Raw genomic sequence first — 21,861 nt, forward strand, 5'->3', positions numbered from 1 at the left:
CTTCACTCACTGACTTCTCAAACCCCAAAAACCGGCCTGGTATGCTTGGTCGGTTTCGCAATTGTTGTTCGGAAGTCTCGCGATGTTTAGAGGCTCTGTGGTTTACAAACTCTGTGGTCCTACTAAATCACACACACAAATAGAGTAATCTATTTTTAAGTGATGAGTTATCCACCCCTCTCCAAAGACTTCTACATCTAATGCTCTAGGTTTACAGTCACCAATTGGACACAAAGATTCTGAGAATATCTGACTCAATGGGGCATGGTGAGATGAGTCACAGTAGAATGACTAGTGGCCAGCAGTAGCCTAGATCATGGAGGATTACACCACTATCTGTTATTAAGCCACGCCACACTTAGAAAACAAATAGAATAATTCATTCCTATGGGAGAGAACAGAGGTATTTTCCCCTCATTTTATATTCTCTCATTAGTATATTCTTCTGAAGCCAGATGAGTCTGATTTAGAGAAACAGTCAATTAATTTTCCTAAAAACAAATCACTCTGTCTGTCTCGGGACATCGTGGATCCTTTTTTCCATACATGGTGCAAATAATGTCCCTCTGCCCCAGTGCATCTCTCCACACCACCCCTAGTTAATAATAGTGTTTTTCCCACACACACACACACACACTCACAGTGCTCCTGTTGATCTCCGGTGTGCAGAAATAGATAAACTATTTTTACAGATCCTCCTAGATTAGTCATCAAGCCATTTAGAATAGGCCACAGAGCAGAATGCAGGCTGCTGCTTCGGCATCTGAACTTCTGCCCATCCCCCTCTCCCTCCCTCTTTCTGTTCTACCTCCTCGGCTCCCTCCGGTCCAGAGTGTAGTTACAGTACTAGTTTGCATGTAAATTATATTTTTTGCTTCCTTTGCCCATCCTCCAGGCGATAGACACTGAGGCAAATCCTGACTTCCACAAAACAATAACTGCATAATTTACTTTGAAGAGAACCCCCTCTCCCCTTTTCTATCTTTCGTCTTCTCCCCTCCCCCAATCCTCTCCTCTCGTCTCCTAGCTTTTGCTATACTGGGAGACATCCAAACAAATATCCAACATACAAAAAAAACATCTGATTTGCATATCCAACAACAAGCCATTGTGTAAACAGACAGTGAAGGCTAATTCAAAAGCGTATTTAAGAGAATCAAAGCGATTACTAAAAGAACAAGTCTGGCCTGTATCATGGCAGGGAGGGATGTTTTCATCTGTGATCACAGCAGTACAGCAGATTCTAATCAGGGCTAATGGGACCAAATTAGACGATTTATTCTCAGTCTCACACAGTGCTTATCTAGTCATTATTATTACAGTGGTATTGTAAACCACACTGAGATACAATGTCTATCTACCAAGTCTTCTGGGGGTTCTGTAAGACTGAATTAATGATAGAACCACAGACCCTATATCAGGGCTTAATATCTACCAGTAACAATCTAATGATCTACTGCTAGTACATAAGTACCCCATTGGTTAACCAGGTGGGTTGGCGACAACAAACTACCTTTTAGAAAAATGCCAAAATACTCAAAGTAGAAAGACATAATCAACAGCAGAGATACAGGTGCATGTTATTTATAGTCAGAACTGTAGCTCAATAGTCACTGAATGACAGCCAACAGGATAGACAGGCTAAATCATGTATAGGCGTTTTTTTTTTTTTACAACAAGGGAGACACCCTAGCTAGTGATGTTAATGTAAAGCCATGTTGATGAGAAGTCAGGAGTGAATAAGAGACAGCCATGAAATATGAATTAACTCAGATGTGTTCACAGTAAGTGCGGTGAATTTACTGCCCCGGGACGTAAGGGGTTAAGAGTGTGTGTGAGAAGTGTGTGTAGGTGGGGTGGGGCGTTTGTAAATGGCCGCTATAATGACGTGCATGGCTAAACCTAATATCACCTGGGCTAGGTAGAGAACAAGACTGGCCCACACTAAATACATCCAGCAGTAGTTATATAATCATTATGAAAATGGACAAAAGCAAATGAGATTAGAAGATGGGACTACACCCATCCACACTATACTACACACCAAGTAAATACAAAGCGGTTGCAAATCAGGTGGTGGAGATGGGGACGATGGGTCATTTGAGTATCAAATCAGTCCTGGCCTGCTCTTTCTGAGTGCCTTGTGTAGTTGGCTTGTTTTTGACCAGGTTGATGCGAGTGTGTAGACCTTCCTGCCAACTAAGGATTCATTCATGCACTATTAAGGACAGAGGCAGGTCAAGAGTGTTCACACACACACAGAGCTGTGAAGTAGGCCTGAGCCTCATCTCAGCGCCTCCTCTCTAGCAGGTCCTGGCAGGAAGGAGTGAGTCTGGTGAATGCATTATGCAAATGACCTCTGTGGGGTTCTGAGAGGAGCGCTGTTATCACATGACTAAACTTGTGATACCTTCAAAGCTCCTGACACAAACCCACACAGGAACGCAAACAAACATGCACACACGCACACACATGCACACAGGGCTCGCAGATGCAGCCAAACATTTTGCTGTGGGAAACTTGAAATATTGTTACAATTCACATTTTTTCACTGCAATACTGATCTCTGTTTATTACCTATGCATAGTTACTTTAACTCTACCTACATGTACATATTACCTCGACTAACCGGTGCCCCCGCACATTGACTCTGTACCAGTACCCCCTGTAGATAGCTTCGCTACTGTTCTTTTACTGCTGCTCTTTAATTATTTCACTTATTTCTCTTAACTGCATTGTTGGTTAAGGGCTTGTAAGTAAGCATTTCACTGTAAGGTGTATTCAGCGCGTGACACATAAAATTAGATTTGAAACAAGACAGGCTGAAGCCCCCCCCCCCCCCCCCCCCCCCGTCACTCAACAGGGAGGCAGCAGACAGTTTCTCCACGCCGTGACTGCTTCTCTCAGCATGTCACTCAACAGATTGTTCCAAAACAACAACGATGCTGCTTTCCACATTGCTTCTAAATATGAATTTTCTCTATTATAATAATAGTTTGTGAATCTTGCCAGTTAGTCTGAAGGAAACTCATCACTAATGCTACCTTTACTTAAAATGCACTAGCTAGGGCAAAGCAAACATTAGCTTTAATACAGGATGCTACCAGTGTCGGTATAGATCAGCATGTTGATCAGCATGTTGTTTGTTCAAAGGCATGTTCTGAATCAGATAGCCTATTCTAAAAAAGGTAGGTTTGTGGATCAGAAAACCAGTCAGTATCTGGTGTGACCAACATTTGCCTCATGCAGTGCAAAACATCTCCTTCGCATAGAGTTGATCAGGCTGTTGATTGTGGCCTGCGGAATGTTGTCCCACTCATCTTCAATGACAGAAGTTGCTGGATATTTGCGGGAACTGAAACACGCTGTCGTACGAGTTGATCGAGAGCATCCCAAACATGCTCAATGGGTGACATGTCTGGTGAGCATGCAGGCCATGGAAGAACTGGGACATTTTCAGCTTCCAGGAATTGTGTGTAGATCCTTGCGACATGGGGCTGTGCATGATCATGCTGAAACATGAGGCGATGGTGGCGGATGAATGGCTAGACAATGGGACTCAGGATCTCGTCACGGTATCTCTGTGCATTCAAATTGCCATAATGCCATCGATAAAATGTCCGTAGCTTATGCCTTCCCATACCATAACCCCACCGCCACCATGGACCACTCTGTTCACAACGTTGACATCAGCAAACCGCTCGCCCAGCTGAAACCAGTGGCCATCGAAGGTGAGCATTTACCAACTGAAGTAGGTTACGACACCAAACTGCAGTCAGGTCAAGACCCCGGTGAGGACGACGACCATTTAGATTAGCTCCCCTGAGACAGTTTGTGCAGAAATTCTTCGGTTGTGCAAACCCACAGTTTCATCAGCTGTCTGGGTGGCTGGTCTCAGACGATACCACAGGTGAAGAAGCCGGATGGGGAGGTCCTAGGCTTGCATGGTTACACGTGGTCTGCGGTTGTGAGACCGGTTGGACGTTTATCTAAAATGACGTTGGAGTTGGCTTATAGTAGAGAAATGAACATTATATTCTCTGGCAACAGCTCTTGTGGTCATTGCTGCAATCAACAGGCCAATTGCATGATCCCTCAAAACTTGAGACATCTGTGGTATCTGTGGCATTGTGTGCACATTTAAGAGTGGTGCTTCAAACTTTAAGTTAGGCGCACCAGTGCTACCAATTAAAAATATAAAATGTAGAGGTATGATCGTCTGTGCCAGGCGCACCGGTTCTAGGCTCTCAGAAACAGCCGGCCTCCTGGGCTTTTCACGCACGACTTTGTCTAAGGTTTACCGAGAATGGTGCGACAAACCAAAAACATCCAGTCAGGGGCAGTCCTGTGGGCATCAGCTCGCTGATGAGAGAGGTCGATGGAGATCGGCAAGAATCGCGCAAGCTAACAGGCGGGCCACAAACAGGCAAATAACGGCGTAGTACAACAGTGGTGTGCAGAATGGAATGCACAACTCGTCAGTCCTCGTCACGGATGGGCTATAGCAGCAAACCACACTGGGTTCCACTCCTATCAGCTAAAAACAAGAAGCAGCTTCCGTGGGCATGGAATCCCGGTCCCTGTCGCGTCATGCTGATGGCAGAGTCAGGATTTGGCGTAAGCAGCATGAGTAAAAGTAAAGATACCTTAATAGAAAATGACTCAAGTGAAAGTCACTCAGTAAAATCCTACTTGAGTATAAGTATAAAAGTATTTGGTTTTAAATATACTTAAGTATCAAAAGTAAATGTAATTGCTAAAATATATACTAAGTAAAAGTATAAATAATGTCATATTCCTTTTATTAAGAAAACCAGACGGTAAAAATTACATTATTTTCTTTAGAAATGTAGTAATGTAAAAGTTGTCAAAAATATAAATAGCAAAGTAATGTACTGATACGAAAGAAAACTACTGAAGTAGTACTTTAAAGTATTTTTGCTTAAGTACTTTACACCACTGACAGACACACACGTTCTAAAGTTATATTCTGAACTCTGGCCCCCTTCATCTCTCTCTTCTCCTCCCCAGTTAAAACAGAGCCTATAAACAACAGCGAGATTGACTACCACAGAATGTGTGTGTATGTAGGTATTTTATACTGCAACACATCTATTTGTATGCATTGTAGAAACTACTGGGGGCTAGCAAATTAGTTTGTCCCACTGGTGATGTGTAGAGGTGTAGTGACATGGTTTGGCGATTTAGATAGATAAGCCTATTATTTTGAATAATGAACCAAATGATTTAATATAGTTTATAGATCAACTAGTATAATGTGTGTCCATGAGCATTCTCTCCCGTGGCAAACTGTTATCGGAGGACAGGTCTATATGAAAGAAACTTATTAGCATATCACACCGTTAGAATGTCATACATTTGAGGATTCCATTAATACTTTGGGGTGTCTAAATCCAAAGTGTCACTTGGTGTTAGTTAATTTAAATGAAAGGAAATAACATGAGTAAAATGATTAATCATATCACAGTAAATATTTTTTTAAGGATTGATGACCATTTGTGGCCTCCATTTAAAAAAATCCTAATTTACCCAAGAAGGTATACTTGATGTTACCAAAATGTCATGCCCAAATGCCACTGTAATTCAAGAACCCCCCTAATACAGATAGAAGTGACATCTTTCCCTCCAAAATAATAGGTGGGGGAGAGGTGCAGAAATGGGGAAATACAAAGGTGCATGCAGAAAGATAGAGGGTGGGGGGTATACGAGTCAAACAAACTCTGAGGCAACTTCCTGTAAGCTGAGAGGAAGGAGGAGAAGGAAGCACACATGCAATGCTGAGAAGGTTAGTGATATGCAGAATCCTTGGGACGTCCCTACCCTAAGCCTAACCCCTAACCTACCCTTAACCTAACCATAACCAAAACCCTAGCTAACCCTAACAACCGCTTTAAATGTCAACTTCAATTGGGTGACGGAGTTGGACGCCCCAAGGATCCCATTTAGACTTTTCCTTGCTGAGAAGAGCCAGCAGGCAGGCAGGCGAGTTAGTCAGGAAGACTGATAGGGCTGCTTACCTTTTCTTAGGTAAACGTTATCTGAGAAACAAAAAGAAATAAAAAGGTAACTGTAACATAGAAACACACACACACACACACACGCAGGAATGCATATACGCATACACACACTTTGCTTGGCCTGATGCAAGAGGCTTGATGACAAATAGAAATGAAGAGGAGAATCACTCATTTGAATCACTAAGTATCAAGGAGAAAACAAGAGGAAAGGTTGCCTAAATGTAATCTAATATTACCTTCTCCGCTTAGTGAAAGACACTACAGCCTTCCACTCCCCACCTGATCCTGTTCTGCAAATACATGAGGTCTACCAGCCCTATTCACTGAGCCGCATACAGTAACTAGCAAACACGCATACACTCACACCAACAGTCTGTGTCCACCTCTCATGCAAACACTTATTATAGACAAACCCATAAACGCAAAATCTCTTGAGTCAAATCTAAACGAGAGTGTTTGTGTGCGTGCTATGGTGTGTGTCAACTACCCAGTCCCTTGGGTGTCATCTAACCCACTAAACATGCATGGTTATTACATGCATGGTCCATTTCATTGCCATTCAGTCCCTTCAACCCATCAGCTCTCTGCCAACACGGAGATACTCTATGTGTCTCTTGTGGCCACTCATGCTCCAGTGTATGTGTTAAAAGGTCAATTAAAGCTACATAAAAATCTAGCACATTTTATCCCCCGCTGCTGCAGTTTCTATAGGTCTTTTATTATTATTATTATATATATATATTTTTACACAGTCTTATTTGTACCCCGGAGCGAGATTTGCCACCAGGTAAAGATTGCGATGTGAAAAAAGTCAGGTAGAAGCAAATTCAGCTGTAGTCTCCTTAACAAAAAAAAACACTCCCAAAAATCTACATAAATACATCAAAGCTCTGTTATGGAGGGTGAGTCATGTGGATGAGATGATCCGGTGTGAAAATGCCTCTTCTAGAACGGCCGCTGAAAGGAGGATCGGATGCTAAATTACAGATGCTAAATTATAGATGGGATTTATTTTTGACACGCTTTGGAAGGGGTGAAACAGAAGGATCAGGGGGTGGAAGGGAGAACGTCAGGTTAGCTAGAGCATTAGAGGTGGAGAAAGGGTGACTTTCTGTATTTAGCGTGGCTAATATTACATGAGGTTAAATTGAGTGTGTGTGTGTGTGTGTGTTCAACAAACTAAACAAGCTAAATAAACAATCACTTTATGAGCAACCTTCGTGTTCATCCAAGTCTACCTTGAATTAAAGTTGCTGAATGTATTTGGGTGTTAGTTGTGTGTTTCTGTGGGGAGGTTTGACTGGACAGTGCAGTCAGCTGTTATGTGTTGGCTGACTAGGCAGAATGAGCTCACTCTCTTATTGACACATGGGCTGGGCCAGGGCAGGGCAGGGTAGTGTCTCATAACAGGCTGAGACTGTGTGTGTGTGTGTGTGTGTGTGTGTGTGTGTGTGTGTGTGTGTGTGTGTGTGTGTGTGTGTGTGTGTGTGTGTGTGTGTGTGTGTGTGTGTTTGTGTGTGTGTCTTGGGACAGGGTGCACTGTCGGTCTGTGTGAAGAGGTTTTATTGGGGTCTCTACAAGCTACAGGTGTTTTATTATACTAGGAGGTCAGGTAAAGTCCAGCTACAGGTGTTGTACACTGCTCAAAAAAATAAAGGGAACACTTAAACAACACAATGTAACTCCAAGTCAATCACACTTCTGTGAAATCAAACTGTCCACTTAGGAAGCAACACTGATTGACAATAAATTTCACATGCTGTTGTGCAAATGGAATAGACAAAAGGTGGAAATTATAGGCAATTAGCAAGACACCCCCAATAAAGGAGTGGTTCTGCAGGTGGTGACCACAGACCACTTCTCAGTTCCTATGCTTCCTGCCTTTGTGCAAGGAGGAGCACTGCCAGAGCCCTGCAAAATGACCTCCAGCAGGCCACAAATGTGCATGTTTCTGCTCAAACGGTCAGAAACAGACTCCATGAGGGTGGTATGAGGGCCCGACGGCCACAGGTGGGGGTTGTGCTTACAGCCCAACACCGTGCAGGACGTTTGGCATTTGCCAGAGAACACCAAGATTGGCAAATTCACCACTGGCGCCCTGTGCTCTTCACAGATGAAAGCAGGTTCACACTGAGCACGTGAGCACATGTGACAGACGTGACAGAGTCTGGAGACGCCGTGGAGAACGTTCTGCTGCCTGCAACATCCTCCAGCATGACCGGTTTGGCGGTGGGTCAGTCATGGTGTGGGGTGGCATTTCTTTGTGGGGCCGCACAGCCCTCCATGTGCTCGCCAGAGGTAGCCTGACTGCCATTAGGTACCGAGATGAGATCCTCAGACCCCTTGTGAGACCATATGCTGACACATGCACATTTGTGGCCTGCTGGAGGTCATTTTGCAGGGCTCTGGCAGTGCTCCTCCTTGCACAAAGGCGGAGGTAGCGGTCCTGCTGCTGGGTTGTTGCCCTCCTACGGCCTCCTCCACGTCTCCTGATGTACTGGCCTGTCTCCTGGTAGCGCCTCCATGCTCTGGACACTACGCTGACAGACACAGCAAACCTTCTTGCCACAGCTCGCATTGATGTGCCATCCTGGATGAGCTGCACTACCTGAGCCACTTGTGTGGGTTGTAGACTCCGTCTCATGCTACCACTAGAGTGAAAGCACCGTCAGCATTCAAAAGTGACCAAAACATCAGCCAGGAAGCATAGGAACTGAGAAGTGGTCTGTGGTCACCACCTGCAGAACCACTCCTTTATTGGGGGTGTCTTGCTAATTGCCTATAATTTCCACCTGTTGTCTATTCCATTTGCACAACAGCATGTGAAATTTATTGTCAATCAGTGTTGCTTCCTAAGTGGACAGTTTGATTTCACAGAAGTGTGATTGACTTGGAGTTACATTGTGTTGTTTAAGTGTTCCCTTTATTTTTTTGAGCAGTGTATTATACTAGGAGGTCAGGTAAAGTCCAGCTACAGGTGTTGTATTATTCTAGGAGGTCAGGTAAAGTCCAGCTACAGGTGTTGTATTATACTAGGAGGTCAGGTAAAGTCCAGCTACAGGTGTTGTATTATACTAGGAGGTCAGGTAAAGTCCAGCTTCATGTGTTGTATTATACTAGGAGGTCAGGTAAAGTCCAGCTACAGGTGTTGTATTATACTAGGAGGTCAGGTAAAGTTCAGCTACAGGTGTTGTATTATACTAGGAGGTCAGGTAAAGTTCAGCTACAGGTGTTGTATTATACTAGGAGGTCAGGTAAAGTCCAGCTACAGGTGTTGTATTATACTAGGAGGTCAGGTAAAGTCCAGCTACAGGTGTTGTATTATACTAGGAGGCCAGGTAAAGTCCAGCTACAGGTGTTGTATTATACTAGGAGGTCAGGTAAAGTCCAGCTACAGGTGTTGTATTATACTAGGAGGCCAGGTAATTTCCACTATAGGTGTTGTATTATACTAGGAGGTCAGGTAATGTCCAGCTACAGGTGTTGTATTATACTAGGAGGCCAGGTAAAGTCCAGATACAGGTGTTGTATTATACTAGGAGGCCAGGTAATTTCCACTACAGGTGTTGTATTATACTAGGAGGTCAGGTAAAATTCAGCTACAGGTGTGAGTTCAGTATATGAGTTATAAAGCCACAGATGAAGAGGGTCTGTTTATTCACTATAGGCTAAGATGTGCGTTTAAGTGTAAAACGCAAATAAACTCAGCAAAAAAAGAAACGTCCCCTTTTCAGGACCCTCTCTTTCAAAGATAATTCGTAAAAATCCAAATAACTTCATGGATCTTCATTGTAAAGGGTTTAAACACTGTTTCCCATGCTTGTTCAATGAACCATAAACTATTAATGAACATGCACCTGTGGAACGGTCATTAAGACTAACAGCTTACAGACGGTAGGCAATTAAGGTCAATTATGAAAACTTAGGACACTAAAGAGGCCTTTCTACTGACTCTGAAAAACACTAAAAGAAAGATGCCCAGGATCCCTGCTCATCTACGTGAAGATGCCTTGCAGCACGCCTAAGGAGGCATGAGGACTGCAGATGTGGCCAGGGCAATAAATTGCAATGTCTGTACTGTGAGACGCCTAAGACAGGGCTACAGGGAGACAGGACGGACAGCTGATCGTCCTCGCAGTGGCAGACCACGTGTAACAACACCTGCACAGGATCGGTACATCCGAACATCACACCTGCGGGAAAGGTACAGGATGGCAACAACAACTGCCCGAGTTACACCAGGAACGCACAATCCCTCCATCAGTGCTCAGACTGTCCGCAATAGGCTGAGAAAGGCTGGACTGAGGGCTTGTAGGTCGGTTGTAAGGCAGGTCCTCACCAGACATCACCGGCAACAACATCGCCTATGGGCACAAACCCACCGTCGCTGGACCAGACAGGACTGGTAAAAAGTGCTCTTCACTGGCGAGTTACGGTTTTGTCTCTCCAGGGGTGATGGTCGGATTCACGTTTATCGTCAAAGGAATGAGCGTTACACAGAGGCCTGTACTCTGGAGCGTGATCGATTTGGAGGTGGAGGGTCTGTCATGGTCTGGGGCGGTGTGTCACAGCATCATCGGACTGAGCTTGTCATCATTGCAGGGAATCTCAACGCTGTGGGTTACAGGGAAGATATTCTCCTCCCTCATGTGGTACCCTTTCTGCAGGCTCATCCTGACATGACCCTCCAGCATGACAATGCCACCAGCCATACTGCTCGTTCTGTGCGTGATTTCCTGCAAGACAGGAATGTCAGTGTTCTTCCATGCCTAGCGAAGAGACCGGATTTCAATCCCATTGAGCACGTCTGGGACCTGTTGGATCGGAGGGTGAGGGCTAGGGCCATTCCCCCCAGAAATGTCCGGGAACTTGCAGGTGCCTTGGTGGAAGAGTGGGTCTGTGGAACTTGTTCAGTTTATGTCTCAGTTGTTGAATCTTGTGATGTTCATACAAATATTTACACATCTTAAGTTTGTTGAAAATAAACGCAGTTGACAGTGAGAGGACGTTTCTTTTTTTGCTGAGTTTATAAAAGTGTGTGTGATCAAATATCAACTCACCGCTCTCTGTGTCTGTGTGTGTGTGTGTGTTCCCAGGTGGTGTCCCTACCTTCAGGGGGTTGGAGGGTCTTGTTGTTCTGGGAGCACCAGCCTACTGGGTGGAGTTCGGCGGTCATGACATCACACCAGAAGTCGGCCTTACGGTCATCTCCATAGCCACTGAAGCGCAGCAGCAGCAGCTGGCCACAGGTGGTGACGATGGTGGCCACCCAATAGGTGTCTGGGCTGCTCTTATTGGCCACCTCCAGCTTCATCCCCGGCTGGAAGCTGCTCTGTAGGCTGATGTCCACCTGCGAGAACCAATCAGAGAGCACCATGTCATACAATAGCCCGTCCTCACTGACAGGTGAGCTTGATTATAATGGGCTTGCACTTAAGAGGTAAATCAAGTGCATTGAGCGAGATAAAGCACATCTATACATTGACATTCTAAAGTAAAATGACATCACAGGTCTACATGCAAAATGAGGGACGTATGACTGGCTCGCTAAGCCATGATTAACAGAGTAAAACACAGGTGGGCCACAAGTAATGAACAGGTATGACACAGGTGATTTCCAAAAGCTCCCCACCCACACTGTTTAGGAATCTGTTTGTTCACAAGGGTCAAGGGTCCTTTAACGTTCCCCTGAACTTTCAACCACTTTGAATATCCTAAACAATCTGGCCTTGCGGACAGTGACTCAGAGAGAACATGAGGGCGAGAGAGAGAGAGAACATGAGGGCGAGAGAGAGAGAGAGAACATGAGGACGAGAGAGAGAGAGAACATATCTAAAGGGCTAGTACCAGGAAATGGATAATGTAATGTTTCAACCATAGCCACAGGCTGCACTCACACATATCTAAAACCCATTATATAAAACACAACACACAAATGCACGCACGTGCACACACTGCCTGTGTTACTGGAGAAAAGCCAACATCTTAGAACTAAAAACAATGCAAATGGCCTCATGACTTCCTGAGAAAAACAAATCAAATATGCTGTATCACACTGGATGGCTTATGTAAGAGAGGCAGAGGCGGAGAGAGAGACAGAAACAAAGACAAAGAGAGAGCGAAAGACAAAGAGAAAGACAGCGAGAGAGAAAGACAGCGAGAGAGAAAGACAGCGAGAGAGAAAGCGAGCCCACAAGGAATCCCTGTTTCAATTGGCACTAGGTCTGTTGAGAGCATGAGAGATATTTCACAGAATCACATTTTCAGGGGAAATCATGCTCTTTTTCCTGTGACTCAATCCACTTACCAACAACACTCCCATTCAAATATGATCATCTTTGATGTGTCCAACCGGGCAATCACATCAGCGCACCCCTCACGGACTTCTGTTCACACACAGAGCTTGAGCCCGCTTTACCTGACATCTATGAAATCAGTCAATGCCATTAAACCCACTGAAAGTCTACTTCCATACTGTACGCTCCTTTCTTTCTGCTACATTATGTAGGATTACTTATGCATTCCCTTTTCCCATAGTCCCCTGCAGCTGTGTGGCAGGCCTCCTTAAGATAGACAGCTGTTTCATCAGGCTTCACTACCACTACTGGCAGTCTGACACTACACCAGGCAAGACTGTGGAGTAGTGTAACATTCAAGGCAGGGGTATTCAACTCTTACCCAACGAGGTCCAGAGCCTGCTGGTTTTCTGTTCGACCTGATCATTAATTGCACCCACCTAGTGTCCCAGGTCTAAATCAGTCCCTTAGAGGGGAACAATGAAAAACGGCAGTGGCACTAGATTCCAGGTCCAGAGTTGAGTTTGAGGGATACGTGCCTTTTCCCGTCTTTTTCCAACTTCCATGGAGCTTGAGTCATCATCTCTGAGTAATTGTGTGGGTTGTGTTCAATGCTAAATGTCACAGGAATTTACGTGTGTATGACGCCAAAATACACATGCACCATGTACAGCACATTGGGAAAGAGTTCAGACCCCTTCCCTTTTTCCACATTCTGTTAGGTTACAGCCTTATTCTAAAATTGATTAAATAAATAAAAATCAACCTACACACAATACCCCATAATGACATTTGAAAACAGGTTTAGAAATTGTTACAAAAAAAACATAAATACCTTACTACATACGTATTCAGACCCTTTGATATGAGACTCAAAATTGAGCTCAGGTACATCCTGTTTCCATTGATCATCCTCGAGATGTTTCTACAACTTGGAGTCCACCTGTGGTAAATTCAATTGATTGGACATGATTTGGAAAGGCACACATCTGTCCACAGTTGACAGTGCATATCAGAGCAATAAAACAAGCCGTGAGGTAGAAGGAATTGTCCGTAGAGCTCCGAGACAGGATTGTGTCGAGGCACAGATCTGGGGAAGGGTACCAAAAAAGGTCTGCAGCATTGAAGGTCCCCAAGAACACAGTGGCCTCCATCATTCTTAAATGGAAGAAGTTTGGAACCGCCAAGAAGTTTGGAACCGCCCGGCCAAACTGAGCAACCGGGAGAGAAGGGCCTTGGTCAGGGAGGTGACCAAGAAACCGATGGTCACTCTGACAGAGCGCTAGAGTTCCTCTGTGGGGATGGGAGAACCTTGCAGAAGGACAATCATCTCTGCAGCACTCCACCAATCAGGGCTTTATGGTAGTGGCCAGACGGAAGTCACTCCTCAGTAAAAGGCACCACAGCCCACTTGGAGTTTGCCAAGCTTGTAGCGTCATATCCATGAAGACTCGAGGCTGTAACCCCTGCCAAAGGTGCTTCAACAAAAGACTGAGGAAAGGGTCTGAAAACTAATGTAAATGTGATATTTCCATTTTTTCTTTGTCATTATGGGGTATTGTGTGTAGATTGATGAGGGGGAAAAAAACGACTTCAATCAATTTTACAATAAAGCTGTAACGTAACAAAACGTGGAAAAAGTCAAGGGGTCTGAATACTTTCTGAATGCACAGACGCAACAATGAGGATGCAGGGTATGTCATCTTTGGTATGCGAGTCTCGGTGAACAGCAGTGACTATGAATATGTAACTATTTGAGTGTGGTCTTCAGCAGGTAAGTTATGCCTGAGCCTATGAGCCTAACTACACTGCTTAACATCATTAGCTAAAGTAGATTCTCACTCAAACACGTTTAAAGGGATTTGCGTGATTGCCACTCATTCAATAACAGTATTTACAAGATGTTGTGAGGGTTATGGAAATGTAAACATGTGGTTTTCACTCACATGCTTAAAAGCGGTGTGGGGTGCAGCGGTCGCCCCCGTCTCCTCTAGGTACTCCTCCCAATTAAAGTCTGCCTCTTCCTCCATGGAGTCTGCGTCTGATAGGAAGAAAGCCCCGTCAATCATTTTGACTGCCACCAACCCAGTCACAAAACATAAAAATCACCATAAATACAAGCATAACAGCATCACACTCAATAATGACATGTTTTATTGAATTAAATAGCAAAAACAAATCGTTCAGTCGACATTCATACCGGTTATAGACTAGGGTGATATCGTCTATATGAATGCAGCTGCCACTGTATTGAAGCCAGTGGACGCAGTTTTCATCATTAATTGCAGGCGATAGGTTCAATACACATCCCTGCATTCTGTATTAAAGTTCGGTTCACACTGTGAACCCGAATGAACACATGAAATAAACACTAGCCAGGGTTGTGGGTTCGATTCCCACGGGGGGACCAGCACGGGGAAAGATGTACGCACTCACTACTGTAAATTGCTCTGGATAAGAGAGTCTGGTAAATGAATAAATGTCCAATTCAAATGCCTACGCTGTGTTGTAGGCTTATGTCTCTTCAGTAAATCTGAGCTGGATCTTTTTTCCAGTCTATTCCATTCAAACAACTCGAGCCTATGTGCACGTTGTAAATCAAAATTTAAATCTTAATTGGCTCATTTCAAACTGTCCTTGGTGAGGCGCAATAAACCTGAATTGGGGGATCCTCCAGCATCGTTTAAATCTCGTGATAGGTAGACTATGTTTATATTTTTGGAGTCTTTGGTTTATAGCCGCAGATATGCGCCCATTTTCAGTGGTTGATAACAGAGGGATTCAGCACCTCGTGATAGTGCTCGAGCCACGTTACAAACTTCCCTCTTGCACTCGTTTCAGCAAACAGGTAGTACCCCGCTCTATGTAAGCAAGCCAAAGCTTTCAATGAATTGGCCAATGCACACTGTGAAGGCACTTAACAGTGACAGCCCATTACATTACCCCGGAATGGTTGATGTCCCATGCTACAGACAAGCCCTCTTCATCAGAGTCACAACTGTGCATCTGGCACTTAAGGAGGCAGTGTCATGGTGCGTTCGTAACCAAGTGGGAAGTGTTAATTACTAGTGGGAAACTCGTCTATCATCCTGAGCACCCACTTCTCCGACATGGTGACCTCTGACGTCACCTAGTAAGGAAATGGCCTTTAAAACAGTATTTTCTGCAGTTAAAATAAATCCATTATTGTGGTTTTTGAACTCTATAATTTGTTTACAAGCATGATAGTTGTACTTGACGCAGCTTGTTGGCCATTAGCCCATCTGCATTTATCAGCGAGTTCAAATAACATGAACGCATCCAACTGGTATTTACGACTTCACAACTGGTACATTTCCACTTCCCACATGGTTACAAATGCAGCATCAGAGTGGAAACTTGACAGGCACAACATAACAATCCTGTCACAACAGACAACGCCAGGAACATTGTGAATGCTGAACATTGAGAATGGCATTTAATTTTCCGCTGTACTGACACTGAACCGTGACCCCAAAACCGCAATACGTACCCAACTGTGGGTTTGGTGAACCGTTACACCGCTACTTATAGAAGTAGGAGATACCAGACCCGGTCTCAGGGATGGCGAACTCTGGAGAGCCCTTCGATCCCTACTGAGTTGGCTAGATGTGCTTTCAGTTATTTTGCACCTTACGTGTGGAATGATCCCCAACGCACTTTAAAACTGGAAGAATTTTTACCTCTAGGGCACTTCAGACAGCTTTTAGGGGACCTGTTTTACTGGATAATGTGTTTTTTATGATTGTGTTTTGCTTTTCATGTATTGTTGTGTAATAAGGTATATTTTAATGTGTATATGGATGTGTAGTTTAATGTGTATGTTGTATTTTTATGTGTATTCAAGAGACCTTGTTCTTAGCATTGATTCTCTGTCAAAATAAAGGTGAAATAAAATTTGAATAAATGACAATGCAGCGGAGAAAAAGCAATAGGACAGGAATAATGTTGTAAACAAAACTGTATATTTCCTCAGTCCCTAGCGAAAGAGTCGAGTGGAATACAGTTTGCGTGGAGTGGGACAAAATGTGTACGCCTTCATTCTGCAACGATCAAAGTCACCGTGTAAACAGATACGTCATAATAAGCATAAACAAAACATACGGATTTAATGAGACGAGACCTGAAGCAGGGTGAGATCTGATCACACCAATGTCATTTCTCTAAATCTATGGGGAAGGAACTTTATAAACACAGCAGGAACCAGCTGAAATGAAGTTTAGTCTCTTTTCAAAATTAGGTCACTTGAAAATGTATCTGATCTTTAGTGAGTTTCATGTGTGTGTGTGTGTGTGTGTGTGTGTGTGTGTGTTCCAGGTCTTACGTAATGCCACTAATGTATCTCCTCAAGGTGAGAACTGTTTAATTTGCCCGTGGGAGACTATTACTTGGACAAGGTATAATGTGTCTTCTGTGTGTGTGTGTGTGTGTGTGTGTGTGTGTGTGTGTGTGTGTGTGTGCGTGTGTGCGTGTGTGTGAGAGAGAGAGAGAATCTGCATCTCTTGTTCCTGCTGTGTGGTTTCTCCTCTCTAGGCTGTGTCTCATGGGACTTAGTGTGTGGGACTTAACCTGCACTAATGAGAGAGAGAAGAAACTACCGGTTGTTGTAGTCGGTGGCTTTCTGAAAAGAATCTGCTAGGCTTGCTCTTCTCCCTTACACATACCAGTGTGTGTGTGTGTGTTCACACTCCCCATCCCCAGACCTTTACAAAGGCTATGACGTCATACCTTCCACTATCCATCTCAACCTGATTCAAAGGGGTCACGATACGAACGCTGCTTTTAACAAAAAGTAACCTTGTCATTCAAGCGTATTTGAGATTTAGAAAAGCACTTTAAAAATCCTTTAAAATATGTTTCATAATTAAAAATATGTCAGATCAACCGTGGTGTTGAGAAAACGCTCCTAGGTGAGTTGTATTTCCTCTTTCCTGTCCGCCCAACAAAACTTTCCAGTTTTCTATTTCTTTTAATCCCAGTTCCACTTTTCAAGTCTGTTTATCTGATAAGAAGCACCTTGTCGGGCTGAACAGAACAAGGAAGTGAAGACAGGAAAACCCTGACAGAGAAACTAACTATGACTCCAGTCAGCTCATACTTCCCCACACCACTGACCAGGTAAACTGGACCAGATTCTCTCACAGCTTGACACAGTGGCTGCTGCAGATTCATGCTGAATAATCCAAACCTAAAAAAAAATAGCCCTGCACTACACGCATTATGAGACCTTGTTGAAGGTCAATAATGGTGTGGCATGTAAAAAGGAATGGGAAAAATTGGAAAATGGCTGCACATCCCCCTGTTGTGATTGTGATACAATGGAGATGAGTGGTTGTGCCCTTCACGTGTCATCAAAACAATGGAAGACAAAAAATGAGGAAGGGATCCAAGATTAAAAAGCGTAGGTAAAACCCCTCACCTGAGTGCACCCGTTCTTCTCTCCCATTGGTCGGGCTGTGGGATTTCCCCGCGGAGAGAGCCAACGGCCTGTCCTGTGGGCGGGACTGCATCCTTCTCTCTTCCTGGTAACCTTTACCCTTTGTCCGTCTGTCTTCAGACTCCCCAGTCTTCACTGCATCTCCCTCATTCCTCCACTGTGTCACACAAAGGAGCAGTTAAGTAGGAATGGAGCATTAAAATCCATATCATGTCCATCTAAACAATGACCACTATAACGAAAGACAATACGGGCATTTATTTCAGACCATACAGATGAGAAAGAAAGAAGAAACCCGCACACTGCTCTTGATATCATCACTGCTCGTTATTAAGCTTTACGCACCGGCCTCACGGCCTTCGTCAGGGCTTGTGAGTTTTTAACATTTTTATTAGCACCCTTATGCAGACATAGCTCCACCCACATTCGTTCCAGACATCGAATGGGGTTGGAGACGAACAATGTGCATTTCATAAATATTGTAATAAATTGTGTACATAAAACGCATTTAACACGTCTGTAAAACCACAATGAGCACATCGACTCACCGAGCAAGTTTTCATAAATCATTGGGTACAGTGCAAGAAACACAGAGTAATCTGAAATAGGGGACATTCATTCATGTTCACATTTACAACATATATAGGTATTTCATCATTAAGACCTTTTGGGAATGTCTGGAGGGTGAAAATCCCAAAACATTCTCTTTTGCTCAGAGTATTATTTATATCACCTCCTCTGTCTGATATCTTAACTTTCACTATGCCACAAAATCTAAAAAAGGTAGAAATGTCATGTTTCAGGTCATTAAAATGTACTGCGACTGGATAATCCCTGTCGTTTCTCCTGATTGAACTTGTATGTTCACTAATTCTCTGTTTGAGAGAACGAGAGGTTTTACCTACAGAACAGCCCACCATACAGAAGGGATAGCCTCTGTTCTACTAATTATATTTGTACAGCATAGAATACCTGCTCAGCACAGTGCATTTCTACTGTATGCCTCTGCTTGGTACAGTCTGCGAGAGCAATGTGCAGTTTCTGCTGTCGTGGATTTGCATACCTCAGCACAGCTCTTCAGCCACAAGAGATAACCAATCACAGTTGAAATAAGGTAGAAGAACAGGACTGACACAGCAGAACCTCATAAACCCATGCCACAGAGATCAGCGTTACATAAACCATTACGGAAGAAGAGGTTATTTCATATGGCTTGAATCGCTCGCATAGGAATCATAACACTTAGTCATAATTTACTCATACTTTTGTTTTATCTAAAAGATCTTAAGAGAAAAACAAACTAAATATGTTCCTATTGTTTTTCCACTCTGTCTCTTTCCCAGATCACATGGTTACATTTGGGATATTTTGGGATAACTGCCATTTCGCTCAGCCTCCGCAATGACTCACTGTAACTGCACGCACTTCCATCAAATGTTCAATTAACACTGATTCATAGAGCAGATTCATACCAATGCCCTTCAATCAAACTAATACACAAAAACAACTCTCTGCAGACTTCGCAAATTTGCCTCAGCATTCAAATCCCCATTCAAAAGAGCAATAGGCAATGTTATGTGCTTGTCATCAGGCGTTTTTTATAGCATGAGGAACATAATTGGCAATGCATTGAAATCAACTCGTTGCTTCATTGCATAGCTGTGTCCTTTCACGACATGTAATCCTTCTGAATGTGTCCTCCGTCACGCAGGGATCCAAACACACATCTATCCATAGCGTAAACAACAAGCTGGTCTAATTGGACTCACATGACGCTGCCCCCTGTCCCTCTCCACTCAGCCTGATAGTCCACATCCTCCGGGACGCAAACATAGAATCCATCTACTGACTTCAGACCAGAAACTATCAGAGATCACAGGCAACAAGGTCCATTAAATAACTAAAATGTAGTATAAACCACAATGTCTAAGACACAAATCAGAGAAAATCACAGATTTAGAGAACCGAGCAACTTGTCTCACAGAGGGTCACTTATCCCAGAAATGTTCTCACTGATTTAAATCGAAAATGTTCACTATTATAGCATTCAGTCAGGAGGATCTAAGGCTGCATGTACACAGACAGTACAAATCTGATTTTTTTCTCTCCCACAAATAGTTTTTTTTGGACCAACAGCAGCCTAACTAAACCACTAAATGAAAACATATTGGTCCATACTGGTCCCCAGCATCCCAGTGAGCAGCCCAGATTGGATCCTGGGGATTAGGCTGATCTGTGTGTTAATCTGAGACGCAGGTCTTTCCTGGTTAAAGCCTCATCAGATTGAGATGGTGGGGGGCGGTGTTGTGGGTTAGCCCTGATGAGTCCAGTAGGCACCACACGCCGTCCCTTAGCTGCCTTTCTCTAAAACCCCAACCGGGACAATAGAAAGACATAATGGGGAATTAGCAGATTAACTAACACTATTTGGGCTGGGTGTGTCCTTCCTTAATCACCCGTCATGTTTTTGTTTGTAGGTATCAAAATTTGACACAAAACAGAATCTTCACAGGATAAATTATCACTCACTATGTAATCTACAATATCACATCCAACGAAAGATTTTGTGATTTATCAGTATCTATGATGTATTAGTATAATATATCAGTAGAATATAGTGTCTTGTCTCTATGGCTCATCTAGCCTGGTGTGTTCCTTAAACAGCCTGTGATGCTGTGTGAGATCAGCTGACTGAGATATTTAAAAGACTGAAGAGCAAACAACTGCCCCAGGCAGACAGACAGACAGGCCACAATGCACAGAGGCAATGAGAAAACATACTAATGGGCAGCCTACTGCCTAAAACAGCAGCTTCAGGCAACTTCTACAGCATCAAGCCATTGTTTGAGTAACATCACACCAGAAGGGCTATGATTACTTTTCTAAAAACTCAAAAATAATCTAAAATAGATGGAAATGGATCTTGTTTGATCTTAATCCAAATTTCATGTTGTATAATATATCTTTATCTTCTTTGAAGAAAAAACATCCGATGTAGGCCAATCATTGGACAGTTTGCGCAGAGCACGTTGTGTCTGTTATGATGACTTATGCCACGTGACTCATTATCTCTCCTTCAGACATTGAGTTGCTCATGATCGGGTCAAAAAAATAAATAAAATGTTTTTTAAACTCCTGTGATTCATTCATCCATACACCTCACTGAACTCTTAGTGGAGAAAACGAAATGTGGCTTTCTTTACATTGCAATTAATCTAGTCAGAAAAACACTTCCCATGAGCAATTAGCTTGGGAATGTGGTTACCTTGCCATTATTTAACCTGAAACTATAGCAGACACCTTTGAACTGACGATGTCAAGTCACAACCTTGACCTGATGACCCAATACATCCGTTTTCCATATCACGTTGTTATGTAAATCTCCGTGAAAGATGTGTTAGTAATGTAAGTTGTTCTTGGCTAATACAATTCTCTGTCTTCACTCACAAAGCAGAGCCAATCCATCAATGTTTTATCTGTTCTTCCTTTAGAACCTTATCAGGGATTTACATACAATGGCATGTGCTTTCAAAAGATCGATTATGAACGGCGCTGAGGAGTACATGAATAAAACCATCAATAACCATGCATCCTTGATCATCTCTACCCCTATACCGGATTCCTGGACACTTCATAGGGTTTTACTGTAAAGAGGCGAGATCTTCTCCGTGATGTTGCTTGCTTCCATTCCATCTAGGCTACACCAGTACCAAGGCAAAACGATCTCACATGAGAGTCACCGACGGAGAACCCCCGACCTGCCGTATGTTTTAGGGTTTTATGGCAATAAGCAGCCTGAATACGCATGAGAGTGCACATGCACATCACTGTTCATTCGGTAACGTGGCTTTATTTTTACATTCATTGTGGAGCCAAATGTAATCCCGAAGAGGGATCATCAGAATAATGCGCAGCTAAACTCCGGATTTGCTGACCGCCCGCAATAAAAAAAATAATAATTAAATGGATATATGCGCGGTTTAACCCAATTAGCAACTTCGTCATACAAATTTGGCATAACGTCGGATTGGGAGAATTACCTCGTGCAATTTTACAATCATCAAGATTGGAT

At 43.5% G+C, this 21,861-nt stretch overlaps 1 protein-coding gene across 5 annotated transcripts in view; it reads right to left on the reverse strand.

The window, feature by feature from the left end:
* LOC120050067 (scm-like with four MBT domains protein 2) overlaps positions 1-21,861 on the reverse strand; it is a 41,341-nt gene that overhangs the window by 18,379 nt on the left and 1,101 nt on the right. The window contains exons 2-5 of one of the 5 annotated variants that reach the window (XM_038996692.1): positions 17,772-17,946; positions 14,281-14,375; positions 11,148-11,388; positions 6,039-6,059 (exon numbers count right to left, since the gene is read on the reverse strand). In XM_038996692.1, the coding sequence (XP_038852620.1) occupies positions 6,039-6,059; positions 11,148-11,388; positions 14,281-14,375; positions 17,772-17,862 (448 nt within the window). In that variant the 5' untranslated portion in view covers positions 17,863-17,946. The other 4 variants (XM_038996693.1, XM_038996695.1, XM_038996696.1 and 1 more) reach the window with 4 other exon arrangements.

This window comes from Salvelinus namaycush, chromosome 6, assembly GCF_016432855.1.
Source record: "Salvelinus namaycush isolate Seneca chromosome 6, SaNama_1.0, whole genome shotgun sequence".
In the NCBI taxonomy this organism is placed as follows: domain Eukaryota; kingdom Metazoa; phylum Chordata; class Actinopteri; order Salmoniformes; family Salmonidae; genus Salvelinus; species Salvelinus namaycush.